The sequence below is a fragment of the Misgurnus anguillicaudatus genome, chromosome 5 (genome assembly GCF_027580225.2).
Source record: "Misgurnus anguillicaudatus chromosome 5, ASM2758022v2, whole genome shotgun sequence".
Lineage (NCBI taxonomy): Eukaryota > Metazoa > Chordata > Actinopteri > Cypriniformes > Cobitidae > Misgurnus > Misgurnus anguillicaudatus.
This window is the reverse complement of record NC_073341.2, coordinates 35,037,386-35,055,583: the sequence shown is the minus strand read 5'-3', so window position 1 is coordinate 35,055,583 and position 18,198 is coordinate 35,037,386. Positions and strand designations below refer to the sequence as shown.

General features: G+C 37.0%; 1 protein-coding gene across 3 annotated transcripts in view; it reads right to left on the bottom strand.

Annotated features, from left to right (window-relative positions):
• pip5k1bb (phosphatidylinositol-4-phosphate 5-kinase, type I, beta b) overlaps positions 1-18,198 on the bottom strand; it is a 72,567-nt gene that overhangs the window by 40,314 nt on the left and 14,055 nt on the right. For all 3 annotated transcript variants that reach the window (XM_073868086.1, XM_073868088.1, XM_073868087.1), the window contains 4 exons: positions 5,311-5,433; positions 4,537-4,605; positions 1,721-1,851; positions 460-577 (listed from right to left, as the gene is read on the bottom strand). In XM_073868086.1, the coding sequence (XP_073724187.1) occupies positions 460-577; positions 1,721-1,851; positions 4,537-4,605 (318 nt within the window). In that variant the 5' untranslated portion in view covers positions 5,311-5,433. The remainder of the gene's footprint in view (positions 1-459; positions 578-1,720; positions 1,852-4,536; positions 4,606-5,310; positions 5,434-18,198) is intronic.

Genomic DNA, 18,198 nt, shown 5'->3' with positions numbered 1-18,198 from the left:
CGTCACTACTAGAGCAAGCTCCTGATTGGTTGATGTGGTGCGAATATCCACCAAAGTTCATATTTTTCAAACCCAAATACCCGAAATGCTCAATACGTGCGAATTGGGTAATTTGCGCCGCCTCATTTTCGTGAATCGTACCGTAGGAGGTCTATCACGTCTTTAAATTGACTTAACATGTAAATCACTCGCGCCTAATGCTTTATTCGTGTCTGGTGTGAACGCACCATTACAGAACAAGTAGACCGAAAATCAATATTTTGCAACAAATCAGATATAAATGATAAATTATTTAGTTAGCAAATCGTTTTTAAAAATGACACCAAAAGAATATAATCGGTCCACCGCTACTCAAAGCTATGAACTAAAAGCAATAAAGTCATCCACTCATATATTAAAGAAAAACTAACATCAGTGTGACATACAGTATTAGGTATAATAAGGCAAAAACTGTGTTACCAGGTAATCGTCTGGCTTGATCCCAAACAGCTCCCGGAAGTAGCGGAAAGCCAATGGTGCGTACGTCTTGAAGCGAAAGTCTGGATAATGGTGCGCTGGAGTCAGGTTACTTCCCTCACTGCAATAGTGAAAACATTTGTTTAAAGGCGGGGTCCATGATCTCTGAAAGCCAATGTTGACATTTAAAATCACCTAAACAAATATTAGAATCTGGACCTTTTTTTGATAGACCCGCCCCACACATACGCAACCCAGGCAATAATATCGGTTAGTAGACACGTCCCTTACTGCTGATTGGCTAAAAGTTTTTTTTTTTCAAAAATCAGGCACCCCGCCTTTAAGGTATCACAAGTAACAAAACATATATGCGTGTCTCATCTATTACTTTCACAAGTAGCTTTGGGGCAGAATGAGGGGTCTTTCTGTAACCGAGAGGGCCAGAAATTGTGAGAAACTGTTACTTAACCAAAATTCTTCTTTATCCCCGAGGGACAGAGGCACATTTGATCTGTCTTAGCTCCATTGAGCATGTCCTCATTGCAATGTGACCCATTAGCAGTAAATACCAGAGGTAATCTTTTCTACAGACTCACAGCATCAATGCCTGAGGATAAGGAGGTTCTAGTTCTTCTCTATTGACTCTCACACAAACTAAAGACCACAAGGACAGCCACATCGGCTACATGTGACACGTACAGTAAACAAACCCTGGGAATAAATATCCTGAAATTATTTTTTTCCCAGGCCTCTTTCGCGATACAAGGCAGGACAAAGGTACTTGGATTGACCTCATTTTATTCAATATTGCGACTTTAAGGCGAGGGGTGATGTCATAACCATTTGATCCCTTAACTTTTGATAAACAAAAACTGACGTTGATCCCTCATAAGTGGGTCAGTGATTTGCAGTTTTTGGGGCAGTTCTTCTCAGACAGCACTCTACTTTATGAGCTCTGAGCTTCAGCTTAAACAAAAAAATAAGCACTGTGCCCATTGTGGAGCAGGTCAATGCAGATTTCTAACTGGACAAATAACAATACGAATCAATAAGCAAAATTTACACTAGTGTGGATTGTCCAAGAGTTCATATGTCTGACATGTAAAGCAACCAATCCCGTTTCGCTTTGTACCGGCCGTGGAGATGTCTCCACAATGCAAGACCATCATTCGCAACGTCTCTAAAGTTCATAACAACAATGGCAAACATGTTAAAATACCTTTTAAAAAGTCTTGGATGTCTTTATGCTGTAAACCTCGCTTACCTGGGTAAAAACACGCTCTCCACCACGTAGAAGTCCTGCATGAGCACATCTCGGTCAGGTTTTGAGGTCAGGTTCCCTACGGTGTAACCGATGCCCAGCTGGATGGCTCCTTTCAGGGCAGATGAAGTAGTCTGAAAAAATATTAGCAAAATAAATTATTTCATCCAAGTCCTTTTAAACATCACGTAGGTGTATTAGGGCACGCTCACATCATCCTTCACCCAACCCAAATGAACCGAAACTATTGCCCCCCCACTTACCAGCTCATCTACACTTACACTACACTTTCTGATCTGTACCCGAGTATGCTCATGTCGTTAAAAAATGTGGTTGTTTTGAAGAAAATTTAAAGATATGCACAATGGAGTTCATCATAATTATGAGTTTATGGCTTGGGTGTATTTGTATTCATGCGGTCACACGTCCATAATATGAATACACCCTTAGATGCACGAGACTGAATAGGCTTTTTGCCCAGCTGCACTACTTCCTGAACTTCAGCCAGCTCCTTGTTTCCTGTCTGCCATTATTGGACAAACTGATTAATCCAGGTGTGCTCGAACAACAATAATCAGACCTGGGTTGGTCGGTTTGTCCGGTGGTGGCGGACGGGAGGCGGGGAGCTGGCTGGGGTTCACGAGGTGATGCAGCTGGGCATAAAGCCTATTTACTTTAAGGCAAAGGTCTTTTTAAAGAGGACATATCATGAAATCTGTTGTTCCATGTTTAAGTGCTATAACTGTGTACCCAGTGCTTTTATCAACCTAGAAAATGTGAAAAAGATCAACCCAGTAACTTAGTTTTGGTAAACCATTCTCTGCAAGCATGTGAAAAAATAGGTCATTGAAATTTGGCTCCCTTTGTGATGTCAGAAGGGGATAATACCGCCCCTTAACCTGCACTATCCAACCACGGCACTGCCATTTAGTGCAGAGATCAGCTCATTTGCATTTTAAAGGACACACCCAAAACGGCACATTTTTGCTCACACCTACAAAGTGTCAATTTTAACATGTTATCATAAATGATCTGGTATTTTGAGCTAGAACTTCACATATGTACTCTGGAGACACCAAAGATTTATTTTACATCTTAAAAAAGTCTTATGAAATGTCCCTTTTAACAGATGACATTTTTAAATCAAAACTTCACAGCAAGGATCACCAAAAGAACCATAATCATTTAGTAGGTCGACATTCTGCGTACCATAAACTCCACGAGTCTTGAAAAGTTACTGTTTCTGTTGAGACTACTGTTCAGTTCAGGAAAGTGGATACTATCAACATGTTTAAACATCAGTGGAGACAATTATAATAAGGTAACTGGAAAAAAATAACCTCATTCTTTAACAAAGATGTGGGGACTGTTGTTGATTGTAGACTAGAACATCTGAAAGACCGTGTTTACACCTGGTAAGCACTAAATACAGGTGTAACGCCTCACACCCATATATTCTTCCGCTGAGAGCTTGAATAATAGACACTCCAGCCCAGTTGGTGGCGCTAATCCACCTTTGCCAATTGCAAGAATACAAACAAGGTTCCCGGTGCGGAGTAATACCGTACCTCACAGCACAACTAATACAAGTCAATGGAGTTGGACAAAAACTACGATAAAACCTGTTGGAAAGCATCTTTTGCAGCGATTTTTATGTGAGCATATCAGTGAACACCCCTGACCACTCGGTGAGTTTCACGTCTTTGTAAACGAAAGTTTAATGCATTTTAGGAAGGATTGTTCCAGTGCACCTATATACACATTGTAGAGGTGGGAGGTGATACAACAAACACCCGAAAATTCTCGGGCCAGCCGCATATGTCGAAATTTCAGTCAAAACCCTTCTATTTCATCATAAACAATCTGAAAACAGGGCTTTAAGTGTAAAATACCGAACTTGTCCTTTAATCAAAACACTTACTTTGATATATTAAGAACAATGCCATTGCTGCTGTCATCCTTGGGATGTCGTCGCTGAACTTTTTTGACAGCGATCAGCTGTAAAATGTTTTGGTCCTGCTTGATTTTCGTTGACTTTGAGTAAAATAATGGAAAGTTTTTCATAAGATCTCCTGGGGTCAATGTGTTAGCATGAGAGAAGCTTGATGCTGTCGTGTGAGAACAAGCAACAGCCGGCATTTTTCCGTCGCCAGAGTGCTTCTCACATAAATGATTCGATTTTGAAGGCTTACGTTTTTTTCCTGCCGCAGAAAACCACCACAGGTTTATCAATGCCATCATAATTACTATTTTGTTTTTGTTTGTTTGTTGATCATGAAGTACAAAGTAGATGAGGAAAACTAGGATTCTGTGCATATTCAAAGCGCAGCCATTGTTGTTTACAATGCGTGAAATGGTGCTCTGTGATTTGTTGAGCGGATTTATTGCATTCTGCAGAGAAGGAGGACTGCCGTTTGTCACGTTTTGGAAGAAAAGGGAGAAAAGATGACAGAATAGCACAGCGAATATCGGATTTTGCATAAAATTAAGAATTTACTTTTTAATACTGACCAGATACAAGACTTTAGTGGTAACAAATTTTTTTTAAATGGCGATGGTTTATCGCGTTTTGGAAGCAAACTCTTCATATGTTAAGATATGTCAGTACAAGGTTTAAAATTAAGGCATCTTAAATATGCATTTTAGTCTGGGACTAGAATAAGCCCTGTCCGGGAAATCTCCCCAATATATGTTTAATACATAAAATCTAATACAAGTAAAACAAAACAACAATTTTAAAGTAGCAAAGGTGCACATTTTATTTTAAGAATTCACAAAGAAAGGTGTAAAAACAAACATTAATGAAATATGATGATTACCTTTTTGTATGTTTTCTCTCTACTGGTATTGCTAGTCCCACTGACTCCATTCTCATTGGCCGAAGACATCTGTGATTAAAACAATAAAGAGTTGAACGTTAAACAGTGATGACTAAAGGTTAATGCGTCAGAAATTACGCAAATGGATACAAAAAAAGTATACAAAATAAGCAGTATGTCCCAAACTTCAGTTTACAATAAACAGAATGTGAGAAATGTCTACTGTCTACTGCTTCCACGAAGATCTCTCAGTATGCATTGGATACTTACTTTTCTATCCCGTGAGGATACGAGGGTGTGCCAAATTTAAAGTAAAAAAATTGAAAGCTGAGCATTGAGACATTTATTCCTAGCAGTTAAAATGTACTTGTTTAACAACACCCAGTTGATATTAGTACGTCATCATAGGTCAACGAACATAAGGGTCACGTGTGAATGAAATCATGCCGGATGTACTATGTCTAAAATGTACCCACACATCATCCATACATACAATACAGAACACACTCTTTTGAAAGATCAGAACGTACAAAGTACAGTAGGTACTCCATCCAATTCAGAAAACACCATCAGCATACACTTTCAGATGCAGGGAACATATAGTACACAAGTGTACTGTATGTAAATTAAGTCCTCAGGCCCTGCCCACCAATAAACCATAACATTTGCAACGTGCCACTGTGCCACAGGATATCCTGCAAGGGTAATTAAGGGGCGTGTTCATGCAGTAATGTGCGGCTCTGCTAATAAAATATGATGTAATTGGGGTTTTACCTTGTTTCAACCAAGAACACAGGTGCCGGTCTGCTGTTCACGGCTGCTGCCTAGCTCAGTCATGTGGAAAAGATGGAAAGCAGAGGTCGGGTTTGGATGAGAATGAATGTTCTTTCTGTCAGCCTGTGGATGGGAAGAATAAGGCCTAGTTAGTGTGGCTGGAATACTGGAAAAAGCTGTAATGGCCAACAACAAGAAACCTATCAAGATGCCAAGGTCACAGCTCACCCCAAATATAGAAGACATGAGGAACTATATGTTGTTTAAATTGGTGATTTAAACTTTTACAATTTTAACTAACTACTCATTCAATTATTTTTTAACAATAGGACTAATCAAAATTAAAATTAAAATTAAAATTAAAATTAAAATTAAAATTAAAATTAAAATTAAAATTAAAATTAAAATTAAATTAAATTAAATTAAATTAAATTAAATTAAATTAAATTAAATTAAATTAAATTAAATTAAATTAAATTGTTGTAACATTGTTCTGACAAATACGCAACATTTTTAATTAATACACATATTAATGACATGTATATAGTTCCAAAAAAAAAACACCATATGTGCTTTTTGATGTGATCAAAAACCTATAATTGTGTCCACCCTGGCTATAATTACACACTTTTTTTCTTTGTATAAGCATGTATATACTTGTTGGTATGTTCATATCTACGCATTTATCTACTGGCCAGTATGCATGTATAGGACCTGTCAGACCTTGTGACCACATATCACCAGCAAAGTCCCTAGGCGGCCATGTTTGCAACACCTCCAGGCAGTCATTTCAGTCATGACTCTTCTTGAATGTGAAAAGACAGATATCTATAAATTTGTAGGACTGTAACGATTGACATTGACATTGACATTAATCGTGCAAATGCGAGTTTTCTCAATGAATGAATTTTAATGAATTACGGTGAAATCCCGGCGTATCCAAAAGCCAGGGGGCGCTCTCGTGCAGAAACTCCAATTGTGCCACAGAAGAAGTACCATTACAAACACTATTTCAGGAAATGTCTATAAGAATATTTATTTCGCCGTTCTTCAAATTGTTTCAGGTATTTTCATGATAATAAAGAATATTTTGAATGATTTTGTTTAACGAGTGTAGCATTTTAAATGCACGTTTTAACTCATAATAAGACTCATAATGATTTTAGATTGATAAGGACTTCTTACTGACCAAAACCTCGCAGTACACACACAAACTGCGCATGAAACACAGAATCGCAGCCTTGCGATTCAGAATCGATTTCAAACAGGTCATTTTAATGGGACACGTGATTTATCGTCACATCCCTATACATTTTTAGCCCTAACATTTTCTAACCAACAATTATCTGACACCAACTACCATAACTTTTGTTTCTGTCTCTAAGTTGCACTAAAAACACCTTTTCTCAAGCTTGTTTTAGCAACTACACATCTACACAGGTTGTCAAACGCCTCTATTGACTCTGTATAGAGCCTAGGCTATCCCAAGATTCATTGCACGCCTATAACGGCTGAATATTGTAAAATAAACATTTAAAACCTTTAACACACCTAAAAAAGTGTGTTTTTAGCAGAAAAAAGTTTCTTGTCACTGTTTTATTATTATAAGTTATGTTTGGTATTAATATTATTCTGTGTACATTGTGTTTATTTCTAGGTTGATTAATTTGATACAGCGGGGAAAATATTAAAGCTGTTATTACCAACAAAGGCTTTTTTACAAAGTATTAAATAAAGTGTGTTCAATACTTATATCCGTGTCATTTCACTTTATTTATTATGACTCAACTTGTATACTTAAATGTTCTGATTTTTGTTCTGATGATGCTGATGTGTCAAATACTTATTTTTCCCGCTGTATACTGTTGGTAAATTTAATCTACATCAACGTGTCATATTTTCTAAAATAAATTTATATTTTTCTATTTATCTTAAGTCAGAAACGTCTCCGCTGTGTCCTTATTGACCGGCGCGGTGGGCGCGTACAGTAGGTGACGCAAATTATAGATCCGGGAACGCTAGACCGTCTCATTTCAGTTTTCTTCATGGACTTCGGAGGCTGCTACCTTCAAAGACTGAGTGCTCGCCTTTAGAGGTCGCGTCCTTAGAAGGTCGCAGCCCTTGAATTGGGACACAGCTATGGTAACAAGAATGCTCAATCTTGTTATATTGAAGAATTAAAGTTATTGCAAACCAATTCGATATTCTCTTTTGCGATATTTTTCAATCTTATCCTGACTGAGTGCTCAAACACAGCTCTATTTACAGTATATCCTTTCTGTACATATATAATATAGAAAACACAAGCTAATACAATTCAAAAAAGTGTTTAATATATTAAAATACGTTCTTCTATCCCATGCATAAGCCATTCCTAGGTAAACTTCCCCAACACTGTTCGATGAAAGAGTGATTTCAGCACTTCTCACTGAGACAATGCAGCATCTCTTTAGCTTCAGCTCGTGACCGGTAGTGTGTGTGCGTGCCGTGCAGTCAAGCATACAGCATTGAGTAAACGGTTCCTCATAAAATCACAGGACGTCAGAGTCTGTGTAAATGAGAAATAATGACCTTTCAGACCGAGAGCATAAACAAACCGAGACTGAGCCCTTATTCAGAGCTAAGAGCCACTTCTGTCAGACCATCAAGTGTCTGTGACATTAGCTCAGTGCCAGCATGTTTATATTGGTGGGTCTGTCCATAAAAATAGAGAAATAACAAATGAAATCTAGTTTCCCCTAGACAGCAATGAGATTAAACGAAGAGCAAATTTACTAATGTCTCTTGCATCTCTGAATCATCTCAAAAGTCTTAAACGGCACTCAAAAGCTATCAAAAGCATGGGATTTCAATATGAATTCAAAAAAATAGATAAACTTTGAGAAATGCTGTTTTCTTCTGGTTGTGTAAATATGTAGAGGGCATGTGAGGCAAAGGAAAGAGAAATGGAGAGAAATTGTGGATGTTTGCTGCTGATAACCAGCTGCTGCCTGCATCAAGACTGCTATGGAGAGCTGTTACACAATCCACTAGAGCGATACACGTCAACCCGGTAGAGTTCATAGAGAGAAAAACTTCCTCCTTGTGTCATTATCCACAATATTGTAATTTATAGAAATGGAGACACTGTATGGCAAAACTGGAGCTATAAAATATCCCATTCAGGATATATCAAAACTTGGAAAAGTGTTTAAAGGTCATGTTCTCTCTGATCTCATTTATCAAACTTTAGTTAGTGTGTAATGTTGCTGTAATAGCATAAATAATACCTGCAAAATGATAAAGCTCAAAGTTTACTTTCAGGCGATATATTTTCTTTATACAACAGTTCTTTCTGGTTCTCGAATCTGATTGGCTAAGAGGTATGCGATATTGTGCTGATATCGGCACTGTAACCGCTTCACCTTTCGTATCATTCCGCCACCTAGTGAATGGAGGTCCTAAGCAGGCTCATCTCTGAATGGAAAAACACAGACGCCCTGTTTTGAATCACTCTCCGTTTGTCTCATTAGTTTACTAGCTCATAAATCAGTCTGTCAAAGATCAGCGCTCTTGGATGTTACGTTAAAGTTAATGGGAGAAATGTCTTGTCACCAGTGTTGGGGGTAACGAGTTACAAAGTAACGGATTACAGTAACTACATTACTTTTTTGGGTAACGAAGTAAAGTAACGCATTACACTAATAATATTGGTAACTACACTACTTTACTAGACTATAGGAACGCGCTTTCCTGCGTTACCCAAGCAATGTTTGCCTGGGTGTAAAGTTCTGTCTATTTAAGTGGTGCGTGCATGCGTGTCCCTGTACGTGTGCCGTTGCCATAGAGATTGATTTGAAGGAGCTGCTGGTGCAAAGGGGAGCGGGAAATGAAGACGGAGGGTTGCAGCCACTGGGGCGATATTCACATAACTTTCAGCGTATTGCTCGAAAGGACAAAAATATTCGTGTGAAATGCACACTATGCCCACACGACAAGTGTCTTTCAACTGCTGACAACGCGATGAGCAACCTGTCTGAGCATTTGTAAGCCCAGCATGGCAATACAAAACTTGTGGCGAAAGATCCTGCTTAACTTACCGGTCAGGGATCGAGAGGTCTGAACCCGAAGACGAAATTAGGTAATGAACCTCAATCGAGTCAGAGCCAGAGCATAATTCTTTTAAAGAAATTATTTGAACGTAACCCGAACAGCAATGTCGCGTGCGCTCAATTTATAGAAAAAAGCCAGGAGTCAGGACCGCTGTTTTCTTCATAATCTTACTTCCAAATCTAATCCTATAAACTTTTCGGTGTTTGATGTATCACTGTTACCGCCCTGCCAGACTGTCTTAAATAGAGAAATAAGTTAATTCCTTGATTTGCGTTGTTGATTCATTTATAAATAATTCCCCCAAGGGTTTAGTTTATGCGCAAAAAGCATTAAAATGAATAGAACGTGATGATTACGTCTTTCTTTGGTGAAAAAATAATAAAATAAATACGCCTATATGAAATGTGTTTCCCTTAAATAATTAGCAAATTAACAAAACGAATTCAAAAGTAGCCTATATGAGTTTATTTATTGTGTGACGCGCTCCAAAACCGATGCAGCACAAAACACTTTTTACCTATTTAAAAAAAGCACAATGTTTTGTTATTATTGCGAGTGTAACTTTACATAAATAAATGTACACATTACAGTTTTGAATGTTGTTTTACTTTTATTTGTATGACCATAATTTAAGGTAATTTAAGGTAATGCAAAATGCAAGCTCCTCACGCGTTTCATGCCATCACCCGCATGGGTTTACACAGGGCAGCGAGAAAGAGACATTAAACTTTAAACATTTAACATTCTACTTGAGTTTTTTTGGACATCCCTTTGGAATCACTGCAATCATATCATCAATTTATAAGGTAATAATAAATATAAGCGCAGCGCTTATGAGTGTTCAAACACTGCTGACCGCTCAGCTGTCAATCAGCCGACCCTCACAAAGTTTCACATTAAATGATAATATATTTGAACAAGCATGGTCCTGTGCTTATTTCTGTCAATGTTCTGCATGAAGATCTTTAAAGGTTTCTACTTACATCACGATTTGCGGTGCGGCCGGTCGCAGTCTTTATGTAAAACGGGTATGAAATAAATTGATGCTGATGTCGGATAACGGGTCAACTGTTATTTTAATCGCGCGGATGCGGGTTATCAAACAGGACTGTGCATGACTCGTATAAGGAAAATGGAATGACAACATTAAAATTATAAAATAGCCTACATGTTTATATTCTGTATGAAACCACCATGGGCGCTAAACTTGCGGTGTTAAAGGGACAGTTCACCCAAAAATAAATAATACATTTTGTTACAAACCTGTATAAATATCTTTGTTCTGATAAACACAAAGCAACATATTTTGAGAAATGTTAATAACCAAACCAAGCATGAGCCCCATTCACTTCTATAGTAGGGAAAAATAATACTATGGAAGTGAATGGGGCTCATGAATGGTTTGGTTACAAACATTCCTCAAAATATTTTCATTCATGTTCACCAGAACAAAGACATTTATACAGGTTTGTAACAACATGAGAGTTACAAACCTGATTTACAAATAAATTATACAGAATTTTAATTTTTGGGCGAACTATAAATCCGATGGGGTCAAAAATTAGGGTGCACCTAACTTTTGTGCTGGTGCACCTAAGAAAAAATGTTAGGCGCACCAGTGCAACCAGTGCAAAAAGTTAGTCTAGAGCCCTGGCCGGTCATTTAAAGTAGTCACTCATCATCAGCCGACCCCGCCTAAACCATGTCCATGTATCTATGTGGTAAATTAAGAAAAAGGAAAGTAAAGTAATAAGTAGTGAAGTTACTTTTCAAATGCAGTAACTAGTAAAGTAATCTCATTACAATTTTAAGAAGTAACTAGTAACTAGTAACTAATTACATTTTTTGAGTAACTACCCCAACACTGCTTGTCACATCGTGTGGACGATTAACACTTGGAAAGAGGAATATAAACACTCGTTTTTTTTCTGGAGCTATATTTCTCATCAGAACGCGAAAACACCGTGGAACTGCAGGTAAGCACCGCAGCTTTTAAATGTGGACATTGATCATTTACTTTATCGTGACGTGACTATTAAAACATGTTATGAGATATCGCCACTGGTATATTTATAAGCAGCATGCAAAAACATCTCTCTGACACTTATAAAAAACCGTTTTATATAGTACTGACAGGAACAAAGTTTAATAATAATAATCGAGTGCTCGTATCACGTTAAGAATAAATGAGAAAGCAATAGTAACTTTATACAAGTATAGTTTTATTAACTTTTACCTCGCGCCAAAACAATAACAACACAAAAGACACTAAATATGAATTAAAAAACAAGTAATAGTTTGATCATGACACCAAATACTGCTGATTTGATCTCATTTTGACGATCATAAACAAACAAGGCCAACATGAGAGCCAGGGTATCTCTGTTAGAGGTGTAGCCCAGAGAGGGCGGTGGTCAGCGGGGCGAGTGAACACTGACGTCCGCTCATGCTTTGGTCCTCATTCGTACCGAATCTCACTAAGCAAACGTTCAAACAGGCGCTATCTTTACTAATCGACTGCAGATTTAAATATAATACATATACATTCTCGACTGAACTAATCTTAAAACTACACTTTGTGACCACGAAACGGTAATATAAAGTAACGGCTTTTCCATCCATTGAGTTGTTATGAGCTTCAAAGCAGCCGAAAGTTTTACCTGTCATTCTGGCCGCCCTCAAATCCGTGGCGGAAGAAGTAGTTCTCAAACAAAGAGGCTTTTAAAATAACTCCGTTGTTGTTTTCTAGTTTTCGTTTTTCAAACGTGTGCCGTCGAACTGTTGTATAAAAGCAATGTCGCTCGAGTAGGAGTGTGGTGTGGCTCTGTATCATCACGGCTGTGATTAGGCCCGAGGCACGAGGCCGTAGGCCGAGTGCCGGAGGCAGTCACAGCCGTGATGATATAGAGCTATATCACACGACTCCGAGAGCGATATTGCTTAATTAACATAATAGCGAACGGCCCGTTTGGACTACAGACCTCAACTTCCTGGTTGAATGACGTCAATAAAAGAGTTTTTGACTAAGCTCCGCCCACAGGAATACGTCAGTCGCCAGCTAAGCTCAAACGGCTCTGGCTAAACTAAGCTGCTATCGAATCACAACACACTAAACAAGCTACACAATCACAACTCGTTACGTATTTCTGAATGAGGGACTTCATAGAACAAGGAAGACATCAGCCCGTTTTTAGGACAGTGAAAACAGCGCTATACAAGTAAATAGTGTGAAAAATACAGCATTTTTATACATGTGAAACATGAACACATGTTATATTGCGCACTGTAAGAGCATCAAAAACACAGGAGGAATGGGACCTTTAACCTTTTAAGCGTCACCCCACCCTATTGAGTTAAATCTACACTCTTGAAGCTTTCAAACAATATACAGTTTGTCATGATTAGATAAGAATTCATATGCAAACATTGAAGTAAATGACATTAGCAGAAAATAAATTTTTTGAGGCACACTCTCTTCATGAATAACTCTCCCTACATAATTTATTTTATAAAACACTGTTGAAATGTCTATTCTGGAGGCTTAGACCTTTACAACGATATATAGTTTGTAGTGATAGATTAAAATTTACATCAACAATATTAATGCAAACTTAGGTGTCCCGTATTCGGGACGGCAACGCTTAACAGTTTAAATAAAAGCCAGATACATTACCTTTACTAATGAAAAGATATTATACTTTTATGAAAAAAAATTCTAATAATTTACTCACCCCCATTTCATCTAAGATGTTGATGTCTTTCTTTGTTCAGTCGAGAAGAAATTAAGATTTTTGAGGAAAACTATCCAGGATTTTTCTTCCATATAGTGGACTTTCAGTGCAGTTTAAAATTGCAGTTTCAATGCAGCTTTATAGAGTAACTAAACCCTAAACCAACTTTTTTTAGTTAATGATCTGGAAGAATGGGACTTTATTAGTGCTGTTCATTGATTTTAGTAAGTTTTTTTACATTTGTATATTAAGTGTTTCAATACTACAATATATGGTGTAAAAACGTCTTAGTGCTAAGTCCTCTATATGGAGAAAAATCGTGGAAAGTTTTCCTCAAAAAACTAAATTTCTTCTCAACTGAACAAAGAAAGACATAAACATCATGGATGATATGAGGGTGAGTAAATTATCTGATTTTTTTAAAGAAATTGGAGTATTCATTTGATATTGGTTAAAGCATTAACTAACATGAACTAACAATGAGCTTTTTATAGAATTTATTAATCTTTGTTAATGTTATTTTTACTCACGTTAGTTCATTGTGCATTATTAATTACCCTCCCAATATTTAAACAATGACAATACAAAAACACTTGACACTTCAACCACTCCCAATGTTCAAACCAAGTCTACACCCATGATTAAACATAAAATAAATTTGATCAATATTTGAGTCATATTTCATTTTCAAATGTTGTTTCAGTTCAGATGATCTGTATGACATGAGAAATAGCTACACTAGACTAATATATCATGCAAGTTATGTTAGATCAGAACATCTGGTTAACATAATACCCAGAACACAATAACACCAATTACTTGCCAACTTTGACAAATGCCTATGGCATGGTCAGTCTCAACAGGACAAACTGTAATTTTTTACTATCCTGTACCAGCTTAAAATGCCAAAACCAAACTACTGTTTAAGGAAGTTATTCATAGGTTGATTTTCCGAAAAGTGTAAACACTGCAACTCTATTAAAACATTGATCTGTTTGTTTCAGCATCATGAATAGCCCGACATGGCGAGTTTGGGGTGGGACTACAGTTTATCGGTTTGCTGGCCAATGGCATGCGAGGGTAGTGTTCTGGAAACATGAAACAGTCATTACCTATGCAAATGTGCACCAGTTAGGCATTTTACATTGCTTCAAACTTTCAATCAGAAACAACACTTCCATTGTACAAAAAAACTGGAACAGACAGTGGAAAAGCCACAAATCCTGAAGTACTTGAAGGAAGTGCCCTTTAAAGGCAGTATGGATAAATGTGACCATGTGCCAGACATTCAAAGGAAAAAAACACCCATGTTTCTAACTCCATAACACTTTTAAGACATGTCCTTACTTTTTATCTTCTTTGATCTCTCTCTCTCTCGTTGCCATATGCTCACATTCAGTGCCTGTAATTGTGTGACAAGGTAGACAAGAGAAAAGGTTTTTTCTATCATTTCTACACTGTTATTGTTCTCTATTGATCTACGTTGATGCCAAAATATATCATTCCCATTCTACAGCAAAACTAGTAAAAAATCCTAACCGTTATAGCAGAACATTAACACATTTCTAGGGGAACTAATCGTTTGCAGAATGAAAGTTTTTGTTTACATCATATGTGCGCATTTACTTTGTATAATAAGTAAGGAATAATTGACAACGGGCAGTTGAATTATAAGAAAATAATGCACACCCAAGGTGGTAATGCGACAAGATGCGAAGCGGGTGAGCATTATTTTAAAGGACCTTTATGATTCAACAAGGTGCTGAAAGCATTCTTTAGAAATGTTGGCCCATATAGGACAGCATCTTGCAGTTAATGGAGATTTGTGGGATGCACATCCAGGGCACAAAGCTCCCGTTCCACCACATCCCAAAGATGCTCTATTGGGTTGAGATCTGGTGACTGTGGGGGCCATTTAAGTACAGTGAACGCATTGTCATGTTCAAGAAACCAATTTTAAATTATTCAATCTTAGGAAAGTAGCCATCAGAGGATGAGTACATGGTGGTCATAAAGGGATGGACATGGTCAGAAACAATGCTCAGGTAGGCTGTGGCATTTAAACAATGCCCAATAGGCACTAAGGGGCATAAAGTGTGCAAAGAAAACATCCTCCACACCATTACACCACCACCGGCCTGCACAGTGGTAACAAGTCATGATGGATCCATGTTCTCATTCTGTTTACGTCAAATTCTGACTCTACCATCTGAATGTCTCAACAGAAATCGAGACTCATCAGACCAGGCAACATTTTTCCAGTTTTAAACTGTCCAATTTTGGTGAGCTCATGCAAATTGTAACCTCTTTTTCCTATTTGTAGTGGAGATGAGTGGTACCCAGTGGTACCCATCTGCTGTTATAGCCATCCGCCTCAAGGTTGTGCATGTTGTGGCTTTACAAATGCTTTGCTGTATACCTCGGTTGTAACAAGTGGTTATTTCAGTCAAAGTTGCTCTTCTATCAGCTTGAATCAGTCGGCCCATTCTGCTCTGACCTCTAGCATCAACAAGTCATTTTCACCCACAGGACTGTGGCATACTGGATGTTTTCCCTTTTCACACCATTCTTTGTAAACCCTAGAAATGGTTGTGCGTGAAAATCCCAGTAACTGAGTATTTCACAACCTGCTCAGACTGTCCGTCTGGCACCAACAACCATGCCACGCTCAAAATTGCTTAAATCACCTTTCTTTCCCATTCTGACATTCAGTTTGGAGTTCAGGAGATTGTCTTAACCAGGACCACACCCCTAAATGCATTGAAGCAACTGCCATGTGATTTATCTAATCAACCATTGCATTAATGAGAAATTGAACAGGTGTTCCTAATAATCCTTTAGGTGGGTGTACATAATTATTATACACAATATACACACATATATAATGTCAACAAAAACTTTTATTCTGCAAACACTAAGTTGCTAGTTGTTATGCAGCCCTGCAAAACGGTGCTTAATAGCACTAAAAGTGGTTCACTGGCTCATAATCATAGGGGAACCATTTTAAGTGCCATATAGCACCTATGTAGTACCTGTGTAGCATCTTTGTTGAACCATATTGTTCTATGTAGAATAGAGATTCTATCAGATTCCCAATATTTTAGCATTTTTACAAAAGCATAGATAAACAGCGCTTTGTCAACAGCCATTTTATAAACTATAACAAAAAATAAAGATTATTCTGCCATAAAATACCAGATAAGAAATTCAATGACATATAAGCTGTTATGTTTGTTACTTTCCTGACAATGTATTATTCCAGTGATATTATTGATTAAATTAATATTATTCTTCACAATTTTAGACACCTATATTTAATACTTTGTAAACAAAGAGGGAGTGATTGTTTTATTGTAAGGGTGTGTGTTCAGTTCAGTAGAGTTGTAGTTATTATGTCAAAACAGAAGTATAACAGTAAATAAAAATCGGTTCAGCATATCGGTTATGAGGCACATAAGCATCTAAATATTTGGTATCGGTTTGAAAATTCAGTATCGGTCGATCAGAACCATATCTGGTAGTGGTGCCATCTCACCCCGGAAAGTTCTTCATAGGTGCTTTATAGCACTAAAAATGGTTTCCCTATGATTACGAGCTTTTAGTGCTATTTAGTGTAGAAATTTCTTTACACCTTTATATGGGTGATTCTCACGAAAACTTGGTTTTAAAAATGTCAAGCATGAAAATGTAAAAATTGCTTAAATTGACTTTTTTCCCACCAGACATTGAAAAACAAAGTCTGGAGTAAATGGGAACATTAATTTAAAAACTTTTACTTATCATTTAACACTTTTTGTAACAATTTTAAAAATTTGTCCTAAAAAAACTCATTACCGCAACAGTCAGAAAAAATCAACACTGACATATTTTCAAAATGACATGACAAACCTGAAAGAACATAATTTGGAGATTCTGCACATGCATTTAAAATCAAAGTATTATGCTTCTATTAATTAAATTAACATTTAATATGCATCTGTTGCGGTAATGATAATCAAAATGTTGTGTAAGCATTCTGACAAGACAATATTTCAAATTAACTGTAAAAAATGATCTTACCTGGTAGCCATCTTGAAGTAACTGGTCTTTATTAAAATTCTGTATGTGTGCTTAAACTGTTTTCAAAAAGTGTTGCGGAGGATGAGAACATCAGGCATGGACACATCATTTTCCTAATTTTTCTTCATTATTATTATACATGAATATTCAGTAAATATTTTTTCTGGCATCTAAAGTAGTCTAGCAAAACCTCCATTTATTTTTTTTCTTAATATTTTTGTGTTAATTTGATTAAATTACAACATAACGCATGTTCAAACACAGCCGGACACATTGCGGTAATGAGAATTTCAGCAGAAAATGAGATAAAATTTACAATTATAAATTCTTATGTTGAAATCACACATTGTGCAAGGTAGAACACAGTATTGTGTTAATTCTGATGCTTTTTAATGTTACTATATTACACATTTTAAAGCTAAAATCATTAGTGCCGTGGTGTTTCAATGGTTTTGTGAGAATCACCCTTATAGTGGTGCCACCTCACCCCGGAAAGTTCTTCATAGGTGCTTTATAGCACTAAAAATGGTTTCCCTATGATTACGAGCTTTTAGTGCTATTTAGCACTAATTTTTTAGAGTGTAGAAATTTCTTTACACCTTTATATACTTCACCAAACATGACTACTGTAGCTCAAGGCCTTAGTTGTATGTCTTTACCTTTCTAAAACAAATGATTTCATTGTTTTCTGCAACTTCCTCCTTGTGGTTCTGCGGATGTTAGAGGCTCTTTTTTGTACCATACAGCCTGATAAAAAACCTTCTAGGAGCCTTTATGTTTTTAGAAGTGAAAAGTACGAACAATTCAAGGGAATTCACATACATCTGGTTAAGGTTTATAAGAACAATATTTCATAATAATCATTACTTGATGGTTTACCATGAACATATGCTCACTGTCAGTTTTGTCTCCCCAAACAGTCATCCCAGTCCCACGCATTTGAATAATCTGCTATGAAAATGTAGTTTCATGGGTTTTCCAAATAATTATTTATGTGCAAGTGACA